This window comes from Heterocephalus glaber, unplaced genomic scaffold (assembly GCF_053883595.1).
Source record: "Heterocephalus glaber isolate CG9 unplaced genomic scaffold, H.glaber_assembly_v1.0 deba00001140, whole genome shotgun sequence".
NCBI lineage: Eukaryota > Metazoa > Chordata > Mammalia > Rodentia > Bathyergidae > Heterocephalus > Heterocephalus glaber.
Window position 1 is genome coordinate 1,194,343 of NW_028258200.1, and position 26,213 is coordinate 1,220,555.

The 26,213-nt window shown below is 39.1% G+C and overlaps 1 protein-coding gene across 9 annotated transcripts in view; it reads left to right on the forward strand.

Moving 5' to 3' along the window:
* Nucleotides 1-26,213, forward strand: part of Peak1 (pseudopodium enriched atypical kinase 1) — a 301,634-nt gene that overhangs the window by 221,487 nt on the left and 53,934 nt on the right. For all 9 annotated transcript variants that reach the window (XM_087210267.1, XM_087210268.1, XM_021250057.2 and 6 more), the window contains 2 exons: nucleotides 2,892-2,986; nucleotides 13,809-17,061. In XM_087210267.1, coding sequence (XP_087066393.1) covers nucleotides 13,925-17,061 — 3,137 coding nt within the window. In that variant the 5' untranslated portion in view covers nucleotides 2,892-2,986; nucleotides 13,809-13,924. The remainder of the gene's footprint in view (nucleotides 1-2,891; nucleotides 2,987-13,808; nucleotides 17,062-26,213) is intronic.

Here is a 26,213-nt window from a genome sequence, read left to right on the forward strand (position 1 = left end):
TATATGATGTTTAGAATAGATTGTAATTTGGAGAAAGATTTATTCATGTTACCAAACAACGTGTTTGCTATGCTACATACATCTGTATGTCTCTGAGTGAACCCCTTGACCCAGGTATGGAAAAAGACCCAGTAGGATGCATAGTGAGCATACACTTGGGGTTTGTTGCATGTCTTTGTTTTTTTTTTTAATTTTATAATATAAAGAATTAGTCATTTTCATTTTAAAAGATAGATAAAAATTATAAAACCTAAACTAAAGAGTTTGAGTGATTAGTATAAACTTACATGTGCAGTTAGTAATGGCCTTGTTTGTTATTCCTTTGTCCTCTCAGAATTCTCCTACTTGGTGGGTTGTTACAATAGAAGTAGGAGTGCTGCCAGGGCCCAACACTTGTTCAGGAATGGCCTGCATCCCACTTGTCACTTTCCATGCTGAGTTATTAGCTGCCTTTTGTAGTCCATTGATAGAGACCAAAGAAGGTACCCTCACTGAGAATGAAAAAACACCATGCTTTCATTGGAGGAGTTGATTTAGCTTTTCCTCAATCAGATCATGAGCTCCTTGGATATTAATATCCAGCCACTCCCAGATCCCAGCTCCTTCTGTCTTCTAGAGAACAGCCCTGTTGCCCAGTCAGTATGGATTCTGCCCTTCTGCAGTGTTGATCCTCTGGCCACAGCTTCGTGATCCTTCATGCTCTGTCACTGGCCCTGTCACTTCAGTCACTGTCTTAGTTACTTTTCTCATTGCTGAGACAAAATACTGGACACCCAAAGTTAAAGGAGAAAAGGTTTATTTCAGCTCCCAGTTTGTAGAGGTTTCAGTCTGTAATCAGTTGGCTCTAAAGGGACATGTCATGGTAGAAGGGCATCACAGAAGAGAAACAATTCATGGCAGGCAGAAGGCAGCAAAGCTGCAAGCCGCAAGTGACCACAGCAGTCCTCTTTCTGTCCCTTATATCCTATCCAGGCTACACACCCTTAGGGCAGATAGCACTCACACCCAGGGTGGGCCTTCCCATTATCCATACCCAGAACTATGCCAAACCAATTAGTAGACTAATTTAGTAATCACAAACCCACAATCCCAGCATCACACACTCTAGATCCAGCCACCTCTGAAAAGTCCCACCTATGACCACATAAAGCTTTGTGGGAACATCTAGATACAAGCCATAAGAGTCACTCAGCCCAAGTTTTATTTTTCTGCCTTTATCTTGTGATGTAATATGGTTAACTCAAAGATTTTCACTTTACATTTTTCATTTTCTCACTCATTCACTAGAGCATCCTGCATTTTTTGTATTTATCTCCCCAAACCATTTGCACTCAAAGTTTACCATTAAGTTTATATGAGAAAATAGCAATGAAAGGTATAGATATTTCTGAATGAAAAGAATTTTTAAGCACATAGTTGGTTTTAGAGTATATTTGCTATTTCCATTCAGACCTCAGGGTGGGGGGGTTATGTTTTTGTTTTCTTTATTCTCTATAGTTAAAGTAGTGCAGTTGGCTCTAGCTTGATTATCCACACTTCAGTACTATTTATACCTTTGGGAAAAATCTCCCTGGGTTTGTTTGTTTGTTGTCATCATTGTTTGGTGTTCTTTGTTTGATTTTTTAGGCAAGGTCTCACTACAGTTCAAGCTGCCCTTGAACTCACTGTGTACCCCTGGCTGGGCTTGAATTCACAACAATCCTGCATCAGCCTCCCAAAGTGCTGGTATTACAGGGGTGCACCACCACACCTGGCTTCTTCCTAGGTTTTGATCTAGAGAGAATCCTGGGTCATCTTCATTCCTTCTTCCCCAGTTCTCACTGGCGTTTGAATCGTACACATTTGGTCTCTGAAATGAGTCCTGTTAATTCCCACTTCCTCTACATTAGTTCAAAGGTTTGTCTGGCATAGTATTGTAATAGTTAAAGTGACACACATTACCTGTGGCCTTGCCTCTTTTCAGTTTATTCTTTCCATTTCCACCTAAATTCTTGAAGCTTAAGTCATATTATATTACCCTGTCGGTCAGCAACTCTGTGCCGACATATTCTGACAGCATGTCTTAAAACTGACACAGAACCCAAGTCCAAGGTGGGATGCTAGAGTTTCTTTGCAAGGCAGTCACTCAGAACTTGGATTACATTTTCCATGTGGAAGCTATACATGGAAAATAGGCTAACAAGCCAGCTGAAGCTTTAAGTTAAACGCTCTATGATCACTGAGGCCTACCCTGCATAGTTAACAGCATTTCCATAGAAATGGCCTCCCAGGTAGGTGCCCAGTTGGTACATCAAGACAGGGCATGGGTGTGTGTTGGGATTGGGAGAGAACACTCCCTTCCTATTCTTCTCTGGATATGCAGATTTAATAACAGAGAAAAAAACTAGTATTTATCAGCGGCCTAATATGAGTCAGGCTCAAAATTAGGCACTTTATATAATATTGTCTTCATTTCCCTAACTGCTCTGTGAAATAGTTATACTCCTTTAACAGATGCTTAACAAATTAATAATGTAAATAATATAACAAAAGAAATGCTTACATGACATAAGAGGATATTGTTTTTAAGCACTACTTTTCAGACTTTAGTAATTCATAGGCCCTTTTTAATTGAAAAAATAATTGCAGTCTCATTGTTGACACATATTATTATAATTTTACTTAAATACAAACATAAAATTAGGTATAAATTTCTCATATTTATACTTCGCATTTAGTTATAAGCCAAAACAAATTTAAAATGAAATGCAAAATAAGGTTAATATAATATGATAAATGATGTTTTACTGAAAGCAAATTGCTGCTTATAATGTTCGTGCGGAGCTGCCTGCCTCTCCAGTTTCCTTTGCAGCTTTCATTATCATTGAGTCTTGTGCTGTGTTTCCTTCTAGGATATTGTCAATCCAAGATTGGAACAGTACACAGTGATTGCGTCATGATGTCATTTTGGCTTTTACTTCGTGGGACCGAATCATTTACATATTAAGTGAGCTGCCTTTTTTTGTTATTTCTTAAAATTAAAGTGGTATGTTTGGTGTTAGCTTGGACTACAAACACAAATATATATGGAAATCATATTGCTGTGCTTAGTTAATAAGTGGCCATTGCAATGATCCATCATGTTTATATTATATTTTATTATAGATAAAAACTTTGTTTTAAGCACTTTTGAATAACTCATAGACCCTTGAGAATATATCCTGGATCCCAGCTTGAAAAATTCCCTTTTAATGTATTTTAAAGCCATTATGTATTTATAACCATTATAAAAATAATTCTTATGTATTTATTAGAATAGTTCTTCCAAATACCTTTACCAGAAAAGACTAGTTGGTTACATTTCCTTGAAGCAATAAATCTATATTTCTTCAAAGTGTTGTATAATTTAAACTTTCATAAATTTAGATGTATTGGTTCCCTTTAAAAGTCTAAATGATAAATGTTTTACAGTATTATTGCATACTCTTTTCTGTAGCTGGAGAAGGTAAATTTTAGTTTGACTGGAAAAAGAATATCTTCTACCAAAGATACTAGTCACACAAGACAATAAAGTCTCCAAACACAGTGAAGAGTTACAATGATAGTTTCTCTCATTGTATTGCTATAAACATATAAACATTCAAGTGGGCTCTTTCAGAATAATCGATTGTTTTCATATTTCTCTTTCCAATTGCCGATTTCCTTTTCCCTTCTCTTTCTTCCCTTGAGTCTTACACTGCCCTTCCCCTTTTTCTTATTCCCTTTTCTTAATGTGGAAATGACCTGCCTTTTTACATCTCAGCCAGCTGTGATGCCTTAGTTTAGTCTTCAGCCCAACTTTCTTCATTTGACAGCTGGCTCTGAGGTTGGGGGCAGTGGAAAGTAGGATCGCAGCAAGGTGACCTCTAGCAGCATCTCACCCCTCACTCTAAACCAGCCATCTCAATGGCCCCTCCAAAGCAAAGTGGCTCCTGACTGGCTGGGTTGGATAGAAGATCAAGCTTGATTTGCCATATACTGAAGTACAAAAGCACAACTTAGGGGTAGCTATTAGCTAGATGCCTGTTTACTTTGCCTTGTTCTACAATAAGCATGTGGGCCTGCCCATCTGAGGCCTGAGCTCGAGAATGTGTGTGTACCTATTTGCAGCTCTTCTGCATTCACAGTGAAGTCCCCTGTCCTGGACAGTGCTGCTGCTGAGTGGACCATCTTTTGGATACTACCATGAGATGTCTAAAGCAGCCTCCAGATTCCAGGATGGCTGAGCTCTGCCATTTATGTAAAAATTTTTTTTTTGGTACTGGGGATCGAACTCGGGTCCTTGCCCTTGTCAGGCAGGCGGTGGAACCACTGAGCTAAATCCCCACCCTCTGCCATTTATGTAGACCTGCATTCATTCACTCATCCCGGCTCTGCCATTTACTAGCTGAGTGGCCTTGGGAAGTTCCAGTTTCTTCATCTGTAACATAGCACTAAATAGTGTGTATATCACAGAGTTTTGGTGAAAATTAAGAATTTTCCTGTGTAAATTGCTTCAAATAATACCTTTGTAGTCAGCAAGCACTTATTTAGTATCTAGTGTGTTCCAAGCAATCCAAGAGATAAAGAGATGGAAATGATGTAGCTCTGCCTTCTAGGAATTTACATGATTACAAATACCATATAGTATTATGATAAATGATCTAGAGAGTCAGGAAATCATCATCACAGAGCTAAAGCTTGAACTAGATCATGAAGGACAAATAGAGTTTTGCCATCTGGAACAGCATTAGAGGAGACACATTCCAAACCGAAGAAACGAATTATGAACACAATAGACTTGAGAGACTGGAGTCCTGGGCTGTTAGATAACATTTAACCTCTTCTCCCATGTATACCTTTCTAAGCAGGAGGCTGAAGTGGGCTCAGGAAACATTTTGAAACTTGTAATAATAACTAGGAATAGTATTATTTAACTGCTTCATCAAAGAGTTTAAACAAGCCAGGAACTGAGTGATGCTGCTCTGCCATGGTGCATTTACTGTTGCACAGTTCCTACCCTGAGATGACTACCATGTGACAGGAACAGTAAATTGTTACAGAAAACGTGTGTGGTTAAAACAAAAAGGCTTCCCCTTTTAATAGAGCTTTTATTAGATTTTCATAATTAAACAAGTTTTACTTTGGTTTCTTATTTAGACAAAGACCTCATGTCTTAAGATCTTGCCTATTTTTGTGATAGCAAGGAACTGTGATTTTTTATTTTTTATTTTTTTGTCTGAACTCAAGAAGATTCTTTCTTACTCATGGAATTTCCATTTGTGTACCAAATTAAATCTGTATGTTATCTTCTACAAAACCTCTTCCTGCAGCTTTGCTTTCACTTCCTCTCCCCACCCTTTTAGTCAAGTACTGAAGCTTGGCAACTGGTAGAGGTGTCAGGTCAGCGTTTTTCACTGTGGAAGAAGGAACGGTTGAGAACAGTGATGTGGGCATATTTGTCACATTTTCCTTTGTTTTTTCATATAAGTGACCCACACGTTCCATTACAAAAGTCTAATGAAAACCTTGGCTTGTAAATTTTACACTCACATCCTGGAGACAGACTACTGTGTGCATGATATATGGAAGATAGTTCCTCAGTGACTGGTAGTCCATGTACAGCAGTGAGGATTCCTGACTGTGCCTCCAAGGATGGGACAGATGTTTTGGAGAGATAATGGCCTTCAGGAGCTACAGGATTGGAGAAGGAGCTCGGTCCTCCTTTCTGGTGAATAGATTCTCCTTGGGTGTCTTTAGGGATTGCAGTCTTTGTGGGGTTTAACAGACCACCTCCTCACACCCTCTTCAGGAAAGGGAATTGCATCTAGTTTGAGGAACTCCAGCTTTTTCAGCTGACCACTTTCAAGATTGAAATCAGGTGTGGATTTGGTTGTTTTGTATCAAATCTACTTGAAACTGTTGGACTAGAAGCAAGCTAATTATTATTATTGTAAAGCTGCAGAAAGAGTGAAAAATAGTAACAAGGGGCACAGATTTAGCTCAGTGGTTCCGTCACCTGCCTTGAAAGTGCAAGGTCCCGAGTTCGATCCCCGGTACCAAAAAAACCAGTAACAGATTCTTAAAGGGCTGTCACAACTTGAAGGGAAATAGGTTACTCTTGAATAGCTTTATCTAGAGCCTAAAGGACCTGGTTCTGGAAACTGTCAAATACGAAATGAAACTTTAGATCACAGAATCCTGACTAGCTTCTAGGGCAGCTTGGGCCATTAAACTCTCCCATATACCATTTCATCTGGAAGGTTTGCTTGGAGATGATAAGGAACAGATGAGCTTTCTTAGCAAACATTCCATTTGGGTGCTCTGTATCAAACCTGTTCTGGAAAATAAGGAGAGGCACCAGCATGGGCTCTTAGACTTCCTGTCTAAGTGCCCCAGGAGACACATTTCTTATTTCTCAAGCACAACTCTAGTGACTCGAGCTTCCCTTTTGGCGAATGTCAGAATTGAGCAGAGAAAGCTGCAAATTGTTGATTGCCACTGGAGTTATTTCACATAGGCTGTAACGCTTGCTCTTTGAACATACCTACATCTGGTACAGCTACTCTAAGAGCCTGTTAGAAGTTAGAATAGTTTTGACAGTGTCTTTACATATCTCCACTCCTAATTAGTGTTGAAATGAAGCCCTCAGAGTTCAGGTTTGTGGCTTAGACAGTAGCTCCATCTGGTGCTTGCCGAAGGTGTTTGCTTGGTTTGCCTCCTGGGGTGGCAGCATGAATACAGATGTGCACAGAACTGGTAAAGGTGTCAGAGCCAAGATGAGTTTCTCTTGTGCTCAGCACTGACACAGCCTGCTTTTCTGCAGAATCTTGTTTGGCAATGCTGTTGATAATGTGACAGCTGCTGATCACCTCAACAGCCGTCTTTGGACTGAATTAACTGACACTCAAAGTGAGGAATTATTTTTCATATTTATTAGTCTTGGAAAAAGAAAATGTACTACTTACAATGAGGAAACTTAATCCTTTATCAGGGGTGAGTTTAACTTGATTAACAAACTATTAGGCTAGGATGTCTTAAGTGCCACATAGTGTTAAGTACATAGAGGGTGTGTGTGTGTGTGTGTGTGTGTGTGTGTGTGTGTGAGTATTTTTTTAATTTCTTGATGACTGGCAGGAACTGCTCTCTGTTAGCTTTCCATTTCTGTGACAAAATGCTTGAGATAAACACTTCAAAGAGAGGAAAGGTGTATTTGGGTTCATAGTTTCAGAGTTTCAGTTCCTGGTCACTTGCCCTGTTGCCTTTGTGCCTGCAGGGTGGCAGCACATCATGGAGTGCATGTGACTGACCAAAGAGGCTGCTCACCTCACAGCATCTAGGAGGGGGGACTAGGACCCCAGCATCCCCTCCACAGCATTCCCCAGTGACCTGACTTCCTTCCAGTAGACCTCACCTCCTGAAGGCTCACCACCCCCAATAGCATCACAGGCTGGCTGTCATGCCTTTAGCATGTGGGTCTTTGGAGGACATCTAAGATGCAAACCGTAACATGCCCCAGACTTGTTACTTCTGAATAATAAAATTATACATGGTTTCTGTCTTCTTTACACTTTTCTGAGTTTTCACAGTAACCACATACAAAAGAAAAAACTAACCAAAAAAAAATTTAAAACAAAACATATAGATAGCTGCAGCCTTAATTAAGCCCCAGTTCCAGATCTCATCCATTGTGTGAACTCAGGAAAGGCACTTTCTTTTCAGGGCTTGGTCCCTTGTCCATAAAACAGAAGGACTGAACTAGGGCCCTACTCAGTTTTACAGTCTGAGATTTGTGTTATCCCTTCTCTTTGCCATCTTGTCAGCCTCTGCCGCTCTCTGGTGTCTTTCCCCAGTATTATCACTCAACATTTTCTAGTTTCTCCCATCTTAATGTGAGGAAATCCTTTCTGGATCTGCCCACCCCCCTAACTTTCTTTCTTCATCTTCCTACCTAAGCTTTTTGAAAAAGTTGAACAACCTTCTTCTATTACTTTACTCTTCAGTTCTCTGCAGTCTGGCTTCCATCCTGCCACTGCACCAGAATATGTAGTACATGCTAAGGTCCCTGACATGCTCAAGTAGCTAAGTTCAAAGGGACATAGATGTAACTCCTCCTTCTCCGTTAGCTCTCAGCAGTATTTGAAATTGTCTCCTCCCCTCTTGGATGATTTCTTCCTCTGGCTTCTCTCTCATACCATAGCTGTTACTTTTCTGTTCTTGCAGGGGAGTTATTTTCTCTCAGGTTTACCTACCAATGCCCTGCCCGTTTCATGATCTGTTTTCTTTTTGGCCTAGAAGATTCTCAGATAGTAATTCCTAAACAAGTGAGAATCACTGAAATTCTCTTCTGTGTCCCGCATTCTTGAATTCAACTGCCTACTCTGTTTTATGCTGGCTTACAAAGTATGAACTTAGGATCTTTCCCTCCTCCAGTGTTGTCTGTCTCAGTAAATGGCTCCACACATCATCGCAACATATAAACCCAAAGCCTCAATACCTGTATTCTCTCCAAATCCAGTCATTCTTAAATCTATCTTTCTCACTGGCCATGGGGATGCATGCTTACAATCCCAGCAGTCAGGAGGATGAGGCAGGAAGATGGCCATCAGTTCAGGGCCAGCCTGAATTACAGAGTGAGACTCTGTCTCAATAAATAAAATAACTATCCAAATAAATAAGTAAAATATTTAAAAATTAAATCTACCTTTCTCTTCCTTCCTTGAAGACAAATTCTAATGCAGATCCTTATCAAGCCTTAATTTGCCCTGTCAGGCCAGTAGACAGTCTCTTTGCCTCTAGTCCTATCTCTGAAGTTCGTTTTTTGTGTAGCTTCCAAAGTGCTCTTTTGCAAGTCAGCTTTACTCAAGCTTCATTTACATATACAGTAGTAAAGTTCACCTTCTTTAGAGTGCACTTGTATAAGTTATGACAAATGCATGTTGTTGTGTAACCACCATCGCACAACATTTGCATTGTCTCCAGTTTCTGTCTCTAAACCTTTGTGTACTATAAAAAGTTTTAGTGTAAAAAGAAGTTTTCATATATCTTGGGCAAATACCTAGGATTGGTATTGCTAGGATGCAAATTTATATTTAACTTTATGAGAAACTACCAAATTATTTTCCAAAACACCTGAACTATTTGAATTCCCACCAGCAATACACGCTTTGAAAATTGCTTCACATCCCCACTAGCACTAGCCAGGTTTTTGTTTTGTTTTTGCTTTAATCATTCCAATAAATGTGTAGTGGTAGCTCCATGTAGCTTCAACGTGTATTTCTATATAACTGATGATATTTAGAATCTCTCACATTGTTATATACAATTTGTGTGTCTTTGGTAAAGTATCTGCTCAAATATTTTACCTGTTTTTATTGAGATTTTTCCTTTTTGTTGAGTTTGAAAAATTCTTTATATATTCTATATACAAAGTCCTTAGATAAATGTACTTTGCAAAAAAAATTCTCAGCTTTTATTGGTATCTTTGGCAGAGAAAACATTTTCATTTTGATGAAGTTCACGCTATGAGTTTATTCTTTCCTCTGTTTGGTTTTGTATCTGCAATGTGAGATCACAAAGATCTTCCATTTTTCTTCTAAATTATATAACCACATCTTATACTTAGGCCTGTGGTTTGGGTTAATTCATGTATGATATGAGGTACAGATCAAGGTAGAGTTTCATTCTGTTGCCTGTAGCTATCCAGTTGTTGTAACGTCATTTGTTGAAAAGACTGTCTTTTTCACTTGACTGTATTTGTGTGGATATTTCCAGACTCTGTCCTGTTCTACTCTGTCTGGGGTCAGCAGCAAACGTTTTCTTTTTTTTTTTTTTTTTGGTACCGGGGATCGAACTTAGGACCCTGTGCTTGTGAGGCAGGTGGCAGCACCACTGAGCTAAATCCCCAGCCCCAGCAGCAAACATTTTCTGTAAAGGACCAGATAGTAAATATTTTAGATTTCACAGGGCAACAGGCAAAGTGAAAGTTATTGTTTAGGTACTTGTATATTAAGAAAGAACAAATGTTTACAAATTTTTGGTAAAATTCAAAACATAATGAACTACATTTTTTTTTGTAATAGAGGAAGGGAGAGTAGGTTTCCTTTTTTGGGAGAGGGATAACATTTTACTTAATTAGGTTCAAAATTAGTGTTTTCTCCCATGAAAATGGATTATAGCCAAAACAAAAAATAAAATATTTTTCTACTCTAAGCATATATAGAAATTCATTTATTTTATTCTATACCTTTTGCACTGTTTCTTAAAAATTGTGTATATGGGGCCAGGGATTTAGCTCAGTGGTTCTGCCGCCTGCCTCCCAAGCGCAAGGTCCCAAATTCGATCCCCGGTACCAAAAAGAAAAAAAAAAAGTAATTTGCTTTGTTTTGGGCCGGGGATTTAGCTCAGTGGTTCCAGTGCCTGCCTTGCAGCTCAAGGTCCCAAGTTCGATCCCCGGTACCAAAAAAAACAAAAAAAATTGTGTATATGGTATAGAGTAAGACTCTAACCTAATTTTTCCAAATATAAATCCCACAACACTTTAGGGGGAAAAATGGATTACACCCAGGCATGGTGGCACACACCTGTAATCTTAGCATGCAAGAGGCTGAGCCAGGAGGATTGCCTCAAAGTTAAGGCCAGCCTGGGCTACATAGTGAGTTCAAGGCCAGGCTGAGCTATGTAGGAAGACCCTGTCTCAAAAAAGAAGACAAAACAAAAAGGATTACAAATGTTCATCTATTAGTTCATATCTGTAATGGAAACATATATATTTTAGCTTTGAAAAATGTCTTCACACAGATGATACGTGTACCTGTGGAAACTGCTTTGTAGAGTGCCAAAAGTATTGTAAAGCAATCTGCGATGACTCGTTCATTCTCCATCATAGCACAAATGCAACCATAGACAATTTGTAAACAAAGGAGAATGACTATTGCAATTTCACATCATTTTCACTTGTCACAAAATATTCTTCTTTTGATTTGTTTCAACAACTTAAAATTATCAAAAGCATCCTCAGCTTAGGATTCAAAAACGAAGACCAGTTAGATTTAGCCTCTGAGCTGTAATTTGGTTACCCTATCCCTTACCCCACTCCCACCCCCATCTATGTTTCTATTTTTTCACCAAAATAACACTGTCAGGATTACTGTAGCTTTATACTAAGTCTTAAAATCAGACAGTGTAAGTTTTCCAACTTGTTCTTTTTAGAAATTGTTTCTTTACCTTTCCATATAAATTTTAGAACCAACTTACTGACTTATACAGAAAGTCCTGCTCTGATTTTGATTGGAATTATGTTGAATCTAGAGAGCATTCGGGGGGGATTGCTATCTTAATATCAAAAGAATTTGGTAAATCTCTTCATTTATTTAGGTTTTCTTTGATTTTTTTTAATCAGTGTTTTGTAGTTTTGATCTTGAATATTGATCTTGAATTTTGCACATATTTTGTTAGATTTGTTCCTGTTTCATGTTTTCTGGCCAGAGAGGTCTTTTTAAAAATGCAGATTGTATCCTGTTGTTTCCCCTATTCAAAGCCCTTAAGTGGCTTCCCACTGCTCTGAAGTCTATAATCTGTGAAAGTCTAAAGGCCCTACAGGATCTGGCCCCTTCTCTCTTTTTCAGCTGAATTTTATGCCACTCTTCCCCTAACTCAGAGTTTTCAAGTCTCAGACTAGGAGGAAATGGTTTATCTACTGAAGGGTATAACTGTTAGACTATCTTAAAGGGTACACAAATGTTTTTTAAAAATCAAAGAATGTCTTTTAACCTTACTGGGTCACTGACCTCTCTGTATTTCTTTGGTTCCTAAATCTGTAAGTCTTCCATTAAGGCAAAATGCTTTAGAACTATTGGTTATGAGGGACTTCATTTTATGTATATTAGCTAAAGAAAATATTTTCATTCCTTAGAAACATATTGAAACTTGGCAAAAAAGTCTGAGTTTCTGACCAAACTAAGGATTCTGTCACTGACATTATATATGGATGAAGTTAAAACTTTCCAGCTATTAAAATAGTTTTCATAAGCCTACTGCCAATTTGTTACAATATTCAAAGCACAAACATAGGACTGTACTCGTTTTCTCTGGGAAAGTCTGCAGCTGTGAGCTTAGGGTGAGAAAGCCACAAGATTCATTGTTTTAAACAAACCTTAAAACCAGCACATCTGATCAACCAATGTTTATTCATTATGCTAGACATAAAGAGATGAATAAGGCACACCTTAGGCCTTAAAGGAGCCCAAAAACTAGTGGTGAAACAGACAATTAAAACGGAAGTACTTGTTCCTGGAGCCAGGGCTTCAGTAATCCAGGGAGAAATGAGCAGCCTTCCAGGATTTTAAACATAGTAAGACTGACTGGTTTTCAAGACATAAGGCTGAAAGGGAGGCAAGAACCATCTCAGAAAAGATTTAGGAGCTTTCATCCCATCCTTTAACTCAGACATTCACCTCAATGCCTTTAGATTCATCTGGGGAACTTGTTAAAAATTCAGACCTGACCCCTGAGATTGACCAGGTAGGGTTATGATGGTTCCTCAGGAGGTTCTTAGTTAGCTAGCAGTCCTCATTGGGCACACCGACATGTAGGAGCCAATGCATTAGGTAAAAGTGAGCCACAGAATAGTTGTTAAGCTCCTTATAAGATGAGCATATTAGTATTTTTAGAAAGTTAAATCTGATAGTATTGTAGAACTGTGGAGTCACCTGAGATTAAAATGCAAATTCTGATTCACTAGGTCTGGGATTGAATCTAAGGTAACTGCATTTCTGACAAGTTCCCAGGTAAGGTTGGTACTGCTTATCTGAAAACCACACTTTAAGTAGCAAAGGGAATAGAGGATGGATTAGAGTGGGGTGAGACAACAGCATGGAGATCAGCTAGGAGCCTATCACAGCAATCCAGGCAAGAGATAGTATCTGAACTGCTAACAGTTTCTGTTAATGGCAAAATGGGTTCCAGTGAAATGTAATGATATAAATTTGGCAGTAAGATTTGGAGTTAGAAGTAGATGAAACTTAGCTATCTAGGTGGGTAGTGATGACATTAACTGAAATATAAGATAAAGAATAAGATAGTGGCTTGGGATGTAGAATAGGGCTGCTTAGAAATCCGTCTCTTGGAGTTGAAAAATGGATAGCCAGAGGAGGATTCATTGAATTTAAGAGTCTGTGAAGTGTCTAAAATTCTAACAGTGGGTGGAAGAAGAACCATAGAGAACTAAGAGGTGTTAGTGAGAGATTGGTTGAAAACAGAACAGTATAAAAGGCATTTCCATGGCAGGGAATAGGGAGTGAGAATACCTCAGTGGTAGAATACTTGCCTAGCATGAGAGAGGCCGTGGGTTTGATCACTTGAACATAGGGGCAGGGGAAGGCATTTCCAGGAGATGAAGGTCATGGCAAAGACTGTGTATGTTTCAAAGTGTTCTTGGCATGGTGTCATTCCTGTAATCCCAGCTACTTGGGAGGCTGAGGCAGGAAGATTGCAAGTTCCAGGGAAGCCTGGGTAACTTAGCAAAGCCCTGTCTCAGAATAAATAAAAAGAGCTGTGGATGTAGCTCAGTGCTAGAGTACTCTTGGGTTCAATCCCCAGTACAGGGGAAAAAAGAAAAACAGAATTATAGTTAAAAGGCTAACTTTTCAAGGTGCTGGTGGCTAAAGGGAAATTCTAAAGACTCCAATTCATTTATCTTTCAATCTTTTCATTTAAGTAAGATTAAAAACCAGATCTTTCAAGTCACTCATGATGGTAAGCCTCACTGTGCCTTTTCCATTCAGGGTTTTTTCCTCTCTTTTCTCCCACAGGTTGATCATTCATAGAAGAGCTGCTATAACAATATACAGAAGGTGAAAACTTAACAGATAAAAGTTTTGCCATGCACTGAAAGAAAAACATTGTCTGTGAAGTTCTATTTTTAAAAATGTCTGCTTGTAACACCTTTACTGAACATGTTTGGAAACCTGGTGAATGCAAGAATTGCTTTAAGCCTAAAAGCTTACACCAGCTCCCCCCAGACTCTGAGAAGGCACCCATCACCCATGGCAATGTGAAAACTAATGCCAATCACAGTAACAACCACCGCATCAGGAACACCGGAAATTTCCGGCCTCCTGTGGCTAAAAAACCTACTATAGCTGTGAAGCCCACTATGATGGTGGCAGATGGGCAAAGTGTATGTGGTGAGCTTAGCGTTCAAGAACAGTGTGAGAACAAACCTGTCATCATGGGATGGAACCGAAACAGGACTGCCTTGAGTCAGAAACCACTTAACAATAATAATGAAAATGATATTGAAGGATTTAGCCATGTTCCTAAGTCTTATGACAATAATGATAGTGCAAAGAAGGTATCAAATAACAATAATGGGCTAACTGAAGTGTTAAAGGAGATAGCGGGCCTGGATACCACCCCTCAGATAAGAGGAAATGAAACAAACTCCAGAGAAACCTTCTTAGGAAGAATAAATGATTGCTACAAACGCTCACTGGAAAGAAAGCTCCCACCAAGCTGTATGATAGGTGGGGTAAAGGATTCTCAGGGCAAGCACGTCATTCTGAGTGGGAGCACAGAAGTCATCAGCAATGAAGGAGGCCGCTTCTGCTACCCAGAGTTCTCTAGTGGTGAGGAGAGTGAGGAAGATGTTCTTTTCAGCAACATGGAGGGGGAACACGAGAGCTGGGATGAGAGTGATGAGGAGCTGCTGGCCATGGAGATCCGCATGAGAGGGCAGCCTCGCTTTGCTAACTTCAGGGCAAACACTTTGTCTCCTGTGCGATTCTTTGTGGACAAAAAATGGAATACCATCCCCTTACGAAATAAGTCACTGCAGAGAATTTGTGCTGTAGACTATGATGACAGCTATGATGAAATTCTGAATGGATACAATGAAAATTCCGCAGTCTCCTGTGGACAAGGAAGCATTCAGAGCATGGTGTCCTCTGACTCCACATCACCTGATTCTTCTTTAACAGAAGAATCACGTTCTGAGACAGCCAGTAGTTCATTCCAGAAGATTTGTAATAGGGGGCTGTCTCCTGGTAACCCTGGAGAGTCTAAGGACATGAAGAAAAATTATGAAAGTCTCTCTGGTAACAATCAGGAGAAGGAATTGTCACAAGCCTCCAAAAGGTCTGTAAAAGTTCCAGAGACACACAAAGCAGTCCTTGCTCTTCGATTAGAAGAGAAAGATGGCAAGATTGCTGTACAAACTGAGCAGCAAGAAAGCAAAGCCTCTACAGATATTGCTGGGCAAGCAGTAACTATAAACCTCGTCCCTGTAGAAGAGCAAGCAAAGCCCTACCGAGTTGTAAATCTGGAACAGCCACTGTGCAAGCCATATACTGTCGTGGATGTGTCAGCAGCCATGGCCAGTGAGCACCTTGACAGTGCTGTCAGCAGCCCTAAGACCAAAAGCTCATCCTCCACTCCAAACTCACCAGTAATGTCACCTGCGTTGACACCAGGACAAATAGGCGCCCATTTCCAAAAATCCAGTGCAATTCGGTACCAGGAAGTGTGGACTTCCAGCACCAGTCCACGGCAAAAGATTCCTAAAGTGGAATTAATTACTGGTGGAAGTGGACCAAGTGTCCCTCCAAGAAAAAACTGTCACAAATCAGCACCTACTTCACCCACAGCTACAAACATTTCCTCTAAAACCATCCCTGTTAAGTCACCTAATTTGTCTGAAATAAAATTTAACAGTTACAACAATGCTGGTATGCCACCTTTTCCAATTATCATTCATGATGAGCCAACTTATGCTCGGAGTTCCAAAAACGCTATTAAAGTTCCCATTGTTATTAATCCAAACGCCTATGACAATCTAGCCATCTACAAAAGTTTTCTGGGAACAAGTGGAGAACTCTCAGTGAAGGAAAAAACCACAAGTGTAATAAACCATACTTATGAAGAAATAGAGACTGAAAGCCAACTGTCTGATAACACCACTAGCAAACCCACTGAAAGTCCCCAGGCTAAAGGGTTTTCAAACAGCACAGAGCGTAAAAGGGGCTCAGTGGCCCAGAAGGTTCAGGAGTTTAACAGCTGTCTCAACAGAGGTCAGGCTTCCCCACAGAGAAACTATAGTTCCACCCACAGCTCCCCAGCCAAAATCCAGAGAACCACTCAAGAGCCTGTATCCAAAACAGAAGGCGCACAGGAGTCTCAAATACCGGGGAGCACTGGTGGCACTAGGGAAAAGGCAAGCACTGTGCTCTCGCAGATTGTGGCTTCTATCCAGCCCCCCCAGTCTCCTCCAGAAACACCTCAGTCTGGCCCTAAGGCTTGCAGTGTGGAAGAGCTTTATGCCATTCCTCCTGATGTGGATACTGTGAAGAGCATACCTAAGAGCGCAGCAGTCCGGCCCAAGTCTCTCTTTACATCTCAGCCTGGAGGTGAGGCCGAAGCACCTCAGACCACAGAAAGTCCTGGCACCAAACTGCAGAAAGAACTATTTGCAAAGCCTGTCACCTCTCCTCCCTCCAAATTAGTGACCAGTCCTCAAAATGAGCCACCACCTCCCTTTCCCCCACCAAGGTCCACTTCCTCCCCTTACCATGCAAGTAACCTTCTGCAGAGGCATTTCACCAACTGGACCAAGCCAACTAGCCCCACCAGATCCACAGAAGCTGAATCTGTTTTGCACTCTGAAGGCAGCAGACGGCCAGCTGAGGCAAAGCCTAAACGCTGGATATCATTTAAAAGCTTCTTCCGCCGTCGGAAAACAGATGAGGAAGATGACAAAGAGAAAGAGAGAGAGAAAGGGAAACTGGTGGGCCTGGATGGCACGGTCATCCACATGTTGCCTCCTCCTCCCGTTCAACGCCATCATTGGTTTACAGAGGCAAAAGGAGAGTCTAGTGAGAAGCCATCCATTATCTTCATGTACAGGTGTGACCCTGCCCAAGGCCAGCTCAACGTGGAGCAGAGCAAGGTCAGGGCTGAGCAGACAGCAGGCACGGAGAAAGATAGAACAGAGGATGTGTCACTGCAAGACTCTCAGAAAAAGAAAAGTAGTCGTCATTCACCATTACAGATTCCTGAAAAAGTTCCCAGGTATGTAAAATGGACTGATAGAATACAGAATCTTTAAACACATTTTCATGTGTAAGTTTTTTATATCTCTTAAGATTGCACAAGAACCATTTCTGTTTATATAACTAGCACTCTGTGCCCATCATCCATCTTTATAACTGCATTCCAAGATTAGAATATTATTAAAGTGATCTTATTGCACCAAACAAGGTTTATGGCCCTGGCTCTAGCAAAAGCAGCCTGCTGCATTCCAGTGAATGCAGAGGGCCTTAATATAGAAAGCCAATCCATAGCACTGTAATAGCAATAAATAATATGTTGTTCTGAAATGTGATAGTGTGAAGCATAAACAGAATCAAATGAATGCTTTTTCTCTCATTATAAATGAAGTAAAACTCTTTGAGCTATTCTCTTTTTGGCTTTTACCAAGGTGTTTTCTCCATATGCATTACTTTAAGGGACTATTTTGTTTTTTACAGCTGTCTCTTTCTGTTCTCTTTTTAAGTGTGGTGAGGAGCAGGGGCAAGCAGTTTAAAGATACATAGCATGTAGGAGAAAGAGAAGTTGATGATTGAGAGTAAGACTCAGCTGTATAGCCCTTATTCACCTAGGCAGATTGTGTATCCACATGAGCTCTTTAGGCATTAATTTTCTTTAACCTCAATAACTTTTTATTGATCACCTACTCTGTGCATGGCACATTCCAGATTCTTTTCAAATCCTTCTAAAGCCCTATAAGTTGACTGTATTTTTTAGAAGAAGAAACTGAAAATCAGGACAGTTTAAGAATTGGCTAGAATTGCAAAGCTAATACTTGTCAGAATTAGAATTCATACCCTGATCTGTTTCACTCTAAAGCTTCTCTTCTTTCTGAAATACTCCATTATTAATGAACACAAGATCAAACAAAGAGCTTGGGGTATAGCTCAGTGGTAAAGTGTTTGCCTGGCATCCATGAGGATTTGAACCCCAACACTACAAAAGAAAAAATAATTTATTTGTGTCATTCACATGAACACTTAGAAGCAAGTTTAAGAAGCCTGTTTTTCTTTCTCATTTATATTGTAAGCAAAATTAACTGCCATTAAAAACAAGGAACATTTATCTCAAGTTTGTGACACATGGGATGATTTCCTTATACTCCCTACCCATTTTATTCTTAATCAACGATATGCCTTAAATATTTCATTCTTTTGATTCTGAGTCCTTCTCCTTCCTCCCTTCTCTGGCCTGCTTTTTCTCTGGCCTGCCTTCTCTCTGGCAAAGACAGCAACCCCTAATTGATGGAGTAGATTCTCAACCAGTTTTTCTTCAGAAAAGTATAAATAAAAATGAAGTGAGCTCTTAATGCCTTCACTTTTCCTAGAAAAATGCTAAGAAGTTTTATGTATATTCTTAACTAAAATAAGCTTTTGCATACATTCAAATATGTCAAAATGTTAGCAAGTTCCTGTTTTCCTTAAATCCATGTAATAACAAAGCAGCTAGGATAGTAGTAATATATTCCTGGAAAGAATAGTCTTGTCATTGATAGTTGAGTATTGTATTCCATTTTTACATGTTCAATGATAGAATGATATCTTCCTATAGTAATAAATACATGTATTGCAGGTTACTGTTTTATTTGGAAAAGAGGCAATTTAAATTGCACATGATTGGAGTTACCTAAGAGAGGTAGCAGACAGTTCTTGCAGGTTGATAAATAGCTTTACTCCTAATTGAGTACAGCTGTGGTGAATTTAGTCACACCCTGGAAGGCAGAGCCCAGCAATGATTTGGCCTTTTATCCGTGAAATGTAACTCTCTCCTTTCACTGCATGCCACTGTATGTGGGCTCTGGACATTCCATTCCCTGAGCATGGCAGGCCACTGACTATACAGCTGATATTTCACAGATTTCATTATACATGGGCCAGTCATATCTTCCAAAATTTATCAGTTTTAATAGGTAACTTTCCAACAGGTTGCTGATAAGACTGATGCTGCTGGTCCTTGGGCCACATGTTAGAACCACTTGTCTTATCATCATTCTAAAGATCCGTCTTGTAATCTTTATGAAAAGCCATGATTAAGCTGTTCCTAGAGGTACATTTATGTTTTCCCCCTTCATAATGTCCCAGACTAAGTAGAAAAAGAAGTATTCTTACATTGTTTTTTACATTGTAAAAAATTTAAAACATGAATATGCATATTGAAAAATATACACGATTTGCTTTTTAAATACCTCATTTACTTGGATATGCCATTGGTATTTACTTGAAGCAACTTGAGAGGAAAAAGATTACAATCAAATGTCAACATTTGTGTTTCTGGCTTGATGGCAGTATGATCATTAAATTACCATCACACAGCTGGGAATATGCTGCTTGAAGAAATGAAAATACAGGGTTTTTAAATAAATAAATGAAGATTCCAAATCTAAACCGTCTATAAGGAATGAAGAATGAAAAAATAGTGAAGGCCAGACCCCAGGCTCTGAGACATAAGAGACTTTATAGAGTCTTTCATTACAGACTTAGAGTCATTTATTTGACTCTTCTGGAAACATACATTAAGTATGTGCCATTAGGTCCTGGAACAGTAGGGGCAAGGACGCTGCTGAAATAATGGACTTGGGTTCAACTTCAGCTTTGACTGTCTGGTCCTTCAGTGTACTGGGCTAAATGATACCAGTCACATAGAATTAACTAGATGATTTCACGAGAAAACATGCACCGGGCTTAGCACAGAGTCTGAGATATATTGAGTTCCTTGGGATGTTAGTAGCCCCTCAGGCCTCAGTGTGATAAATGCTAAAGGCACAGAGACGAGGATGGAACCAGACAGAAGCAAGATGAGGCTGAAAAAGGATATTGAATAGTCTAGTAGTTCTAAAAAAGTTGAGCTCATAATCAGAGTAGACAGTGGTTACCAAAAGCTAGGCTGTTGCGGGGGTGCGAAGTGAGATGTTGTCAGGATACAAAGTTAGACAGGATCCATCCACTGCACAGTATGGTAGCCATGGTTGATGCATTGTGTATTTCCAGACTGCTGAAGGAATAGATTTTAAACCTTCTCATCACAGAGGAATGATAAGCAGATGAAGTGATGGATATGTTAATTATTTTTATTTACTCTTTCTACAGTGTATACATATGTTGATATATGTATTATATATCACCTTATACTCCATAAATATATACAATTATTATTTTCCATTTTAAAAAGTAAAAACCAAAAAGCCCAGTAGTTCTTCCAAGTATGGTCCCTGTGAGGTCAAACAGTGACCAGTGTAGGATGCCCCTGGGTGGGGCAGAGCCTTTTGGAAGTGGGATCTGGTGGGAGGAAGTGAGGTCACTGGCCCCAACCCTTTTGTCTTCTCTCTTTGCTTCCTTTGTGTGCACTCCTGCCATGATATGCAGCCTCACCACAGGCCCAAAGTCAGCAGTGCAAGCAACCAGGGAGTTATGCTTGTGAAACCATGAGCCAAATAAACCTTACCTCCTTATAAGCTGATTATGTTGGGTACTTTGTCACAGTGACGGGAATCTGGCTAGCTAAAATGCAAACACATTTGTCTTTACTGCGTTGACCTTTGTACTGATGGTGCAGAAACAATTGTGGGCCTAACTACTTGTACCTTACATAAGCCAAAGCCATGGCACCATGTTGTACTAGGATTTTAAAGGAAAAAATCAGTTATCTTAAGAATCCCCTTGATGAAGTAGTATATTTTATTGAATCTCAACCCTTGAGTAACTGCTCTTTTTTTTTTCAGTTCTACATGATGAAATGGGAAGTACATGTAAAGTACTTTGGCTGCATTCCAAAGTATGATATGTGTACTAAAGAAAAACACTTGTGAGACTTAGCCCTCTCTTTCATGGACTACCTTGAAGTAATGGTAGGCAGACCAATGACAGTTATTCAGACAAGTGTTTGGCAGATATTTTCTTAACATTGAACACAGTGAGCCCATTACTTCCAAGGAAAACAACTTGACCATATTTATTATGACAAAACTCAAGCTTTCAAACAAAAATAAGAACTTTTAAAAACTTTTACCTGATGCTGACCTTGACAGCTTCCTATTATTAAACATTTTTCAGATGAGATTGGTGGTGGAATTAGCAACAAGTTTTTTTAAATATAGTTAAACACTTGGAGGATCTGCATAACTCAGAAAATCAGTAATTTCCAAATATCTCCTGCATAAGAATACAAAGTTATGCATAAGTAAAAGAAAGATCCATTCAAACTACAGTATGGACCAGTGCGTTTTAATGTAACTGAGTACAAAGAATCCATTCATATGGTTTCAGATTTCACATTGCAACTCACCTTTACAAAACTAGCACTTACCAAGCTCTGGTGTAATACTAAAGAACAGTATCCAGTTATTTAAAAGGCTATTGGGGCCAGGGATTTAGCTCAGTGGTTCCAGCACCTGCCTCGCAAGCACAAGGTCCCGAGTTTGATCCCCGGTACCAAATACACACACACACACACACACACACATAAACTAAAATAAAAGGCTATTAAATTGCTTCTCCCTTTCCTAGCTATAATTCTGGATGGGATCAGATTTTTTTGCATATTCTTTAATCAAAATAACTAGTTACAGCAGATTAAATGCAGAAGCAAATATGAGAATTTGTCTGTCTTCTATTAAGCCAGATATTTAAAAAGATTTGAAAATATATTAAAAAGGATTTTAATGAATTGACTATTTTTAAATATTCTCAGTTTTAGTTTCTATTATAAATGCCAATAGATATAATATGCATGAACAAGAACTCTTCTGGCTGCCAGTTTTTTGGAGCTTTATATTCTTGAGATTTTAAAAGTTTAGGAATTGCTGGGACAGGCTGTAAAATTGTGGTGAAAACATTTTTAAGTAGGAAAGTACCTTGTTTTGTTTTGTTTTTTAACAGTCTTTTCTGGTAGGAGTAATAAGTAGACTGGGGAGTGAAATACCTTGGGTCAGATTTTGGTTCAGAAATGTATCCACAGGCATCATTTCCATCAAGCTACTTTGGGTGAAGAGAAATTAATCTGATGATTAGTCTGGTCTGTGACCATCTGGGAATTTATCAGCTATCATTTTCAAAGTAATGCCTACCTACCCAGCTCCCATCTCTGCAACTCTTTGGTGTCTGTAACAAGGGAAATAATATTACATAGTGTGGAAAATGCAGACAAAAGCTGGAGTCGGGCAAAGATTTGAATTCTGACTTTACTGCTGAGTAGGTATGACTTTGAACCTTTCTTTTGAGCTAAAGTTTTCCTACGTGTACAACAGGAATAATAACACCTACCTTATGGAGACATTATGGATAAGATAAATAATGCCTGACAAAAGGAGATGGCCTGTTTACAGAATTATGCTTACAGAACCAGAATTTAATATCATCCCTTCTTAATCTATTGTCCCCTGCAATCTACTCCGAGAATAGCAACTTATTGTTTATAAAATAAACCCAGTCAAAAGGAAAGAAGGGAATGGAATTAATATGAGAAAATGAAAAACTGGAAACAAAGTCTTTGTAAATAGGGAGGGATGGAGGGGTTGAAGGGAGGGCAGGGGAAGGGGGAAAAAATAAGAACCAAGAGAGATTATGTAAAGGTGCAAATTTCCAATGATGAATGACATTATATTGTATACCTAAAAATGTACCAATAAAATAAAAAAAAATAATAAAATAAAATAAACCCAGTCACATATTCCACTGTAGAAAGCCCTATGGTGTGTCTTCTGCTTGCCAGTGTGATCTCAGCCTCTTGCTCATGAACCTCCAATTATTTTAGTTTTTTGATTTTTTTTTTTTTTATGAACACCTTGTATATAACGTTGACCTTGGAATCAGCACTACAGGATTGCCTTTTAATGGAGACCATCTTAAAATGGGTCCTTCTGTTTTAAACTTTTTATGATAGAAAATGTTAAATACTTTAAAAGTAAATTAATATTAAAACTTTACCACAAAACCACATATTAGTAATTACCAATTTATGGCCAATCTTGTTTCATCTATACCCCATCTACTTCCTTCTTTATTTTGAAGCAAATTCAAGACATTTCATTTGTACATATTTCAATTTGCAGGTCTAACAGATAAGCTATTTTTTATCATAACCATATACCAAAAAATGTTCTTAAATCTTAATGGCTAACCCTGGATAAACATTATCCAGTATCAAAATGTTAAATACTGTGTACCTTCTGATGGCTTCTAAATTGATATCCCCATTCCCAACCTCTTTCCCATAACTACATGTGACTCTTGATATCTCCACTTCAAAAGGATATGACAAATGAAACCTCTCCAAGAAGAAACTCTTGATTTTTCCAAGTCTGTTCCATTCGGATTATTGCCTTCTAGGTTCATGGCCCACAATCTATCTTGCTGGAAGACTAAGAGTCATCCTTGATTCTTCTCTTCCCCTCTTCCTCTGCATTTAAAATATCATCATGTTCTATTGATTTAACCTCCAAAATATAACCCAAATTGACCACATCTCTTCTGTTTCTACCATCCTAAAACATCCTAGCTCTTTTTCTGATCCTCAAATATACCAAACATAATCTTTCTTTAGGCCCTTTGTAATAGCAATTCTGTTTAGTATGAAGGACTGAATCTTTCTTCAGATCTTTGCATGGTGGGTTCCTTGTCATTCAGCTTTCAGTTTTTTTCAGCTTTCCTCAGAAAGTTTTTCACTGGCCTCCCAATCTAAACAAAGTCCTTCAAGCTTTCACGCTCTGTGTCACATCATCCTTTTATTATTTTAGATTTATCCACATTTTATAGCCACCCCATTCCTTCAGTTGATTCCTCTCTTCTAGATTGTTTCCTTCTTCCTGACATATACCCATTTACTATTCCTTTCAATAAACTAGTGCAAATTCTTGGTCCATGATAAAAATCATGTTTATTTGCATAGTTTAGTTTTCAGACAGAAAGTCTGTGTCCAAATTATGTCTCTGGATGTGAGCATATCACCAAACACAAATTGCCAATTTAGGCATTTAGTCCCACCCTTGTGGAAATAATTGTTTCATAATTACTAGCCAAAACCTATTGCCAATCACATCTCCATTAAAAAATTTAGTTCAAAATATTACTATTCGTAAGAATCACATCTAGTGATTAAGAAAATAACTAACATTCCAGCCAAAGTGAAGGATATCACCTGTCACTTGAATGCATCTTGGTCTTTAGCTCATGTTTCTAACTCCACCACCCCTGAACTTCATGCTTCTAACAATAGTTAGCAAAGACATCCAGCATGGTACTCTGGGATTCTGTGTAAGTCAGGTTTCTTTAGGACTCTGAGAACCATCTTAGGAATCCAGCTGTGTCTAGTACATCAGGAATTCTGTCCAAACCCCAGCCAACTTCTGATTTGCACAGGAAGATTGGATTTGGCATATCTTTGCTCCTTTAGGAATGCTATTCATCTGTGTAAAATCTTCCTTTACCCTTCCCAGGCCTTCTTGATCTTCTCAGAGACCTTAGAGATAGACTTGTCATGGTTTGGATCTAGAATGTTCTCCCAAAGGCTCACGTGTTCAGAGGTGGGGCTTTTAGAAAGAAAGTGGATCATGGAGGCCTGTACTTCTCCATGGAGTGACCCACTGATAAGTCTGTAGCTGAATGTGTTGCTAGAAGATAGGGCCTGGTTCACTGGAGGTGTGACCTGGAAGGGTCTAACTCCCTCCCTAGTTTCTCGCGCTCCCTCTCCCTCTCCCTCTCCCTCCCCCTCCCCCTCCCCCTCCTCCTCCCCCTCCCTCTCCCTCTCTCCTTTCTGGCCTCCATGTCATAAGCAGTGCTCTACTGTGCACCTCTGCCATGCCATTTCTGCCTTGGAGCCAGCTGTTCGTGGACTGTAACTCTGAACCAAAATAAACCTCTCCACCTTTAAGTTGCAGGTGTCCAGTTTTTTGACCCAGTGATGAGTAAGTGACTAGGACACCTGTATTCTCCAATAATCCGGGAAAATGCTCTAATGTACTCCAAGGCTCAAGGGTATAGACTGGTTAACTATTAGCCTGTGGGCTAAATCCAACCTGATGCCTGTTTTCATAATATATATGCTGTGTGTAGCTGTTTCTGTGCTATAACGATGCAGTTAAGTGGTTGCAATACAGACTCTATGGCCCAGAAAGCCTAAAATATTTGCTATCTGGCTTTTTACAGAAAAAGACTGCTAACCCCTGGACTACTAAGCTCTAATATCAAATTTGTCTATGGTTGTCAGACATTCTGGTGGTCTATAACCATTCCATCCAAACCCTAAAAAGGCTTGTGTGTGTGTGTGTGCATACATAGTATGATAAAAGAAAATTTAGACTCTTGTTAGACTTTGGTAAAATGTGATGTTCTTCTCTCTAGAAAATTCAGATAGAAGCTTCACTTTAATGTTTCGTTCCAGTTATATCTTAATTTGCATTATCTCTACTTCTTACTAAAAGAATCCTATCAAAGTCTTCTTCACATTTAAAACCAAACCAACCTCTAGAAATCAAATTCCTACTTTTCATAAAGAAAAAATAATAGGACACAGAGCTGAAAGTAGCTGCTTGTTCTCCTGATCACATGTTCTTTTGCTCTAAAGAGGTGTCTGGACTATGAGTACATGTAATGATCATATTTGTATTTGCTGACATATTATTCCTAAAGTTCACATTCGTTCATGAAGTCCTTGATGTTGACTTTTAAATAAAAATGCTTTAAAGTAAACTGATAAATATCTCATCCTCATCACAGAATGATGCAGAATGGTTAAGTGTATATGCACCATGATGGATGTAGTCTTCAGACAGATGTATGTTTATTTTCTTTTGGGAGGTGATATAACTCCAGAGAAGTAAACTGCCTTGCATAGTCTCAGAATTGACATGATCTAAAATGAAGAATCAAACTAAGAATTTAGTTTTGTTTGTTTATTCCCTTAATGACTCTGAAGTTAAATAGCAGTACTTAAAACACTCTCGCTTCCATTATGTCAGCGCTGCCCAACAGCTCTGATAATGCATCCATCCCATTTTATAAAGGCAGAGTTTCATTAACATTCCCAAGGGCCACTCTGCAAGTAGCTGCAAAGCCAGAAAGTGACTTCAGAGCCTGTTAGGACCCTGAGTGATTTTTGTTGCACTACTGGTGGTGATTATTGAGTCTGTTAGTGTCTTCCAT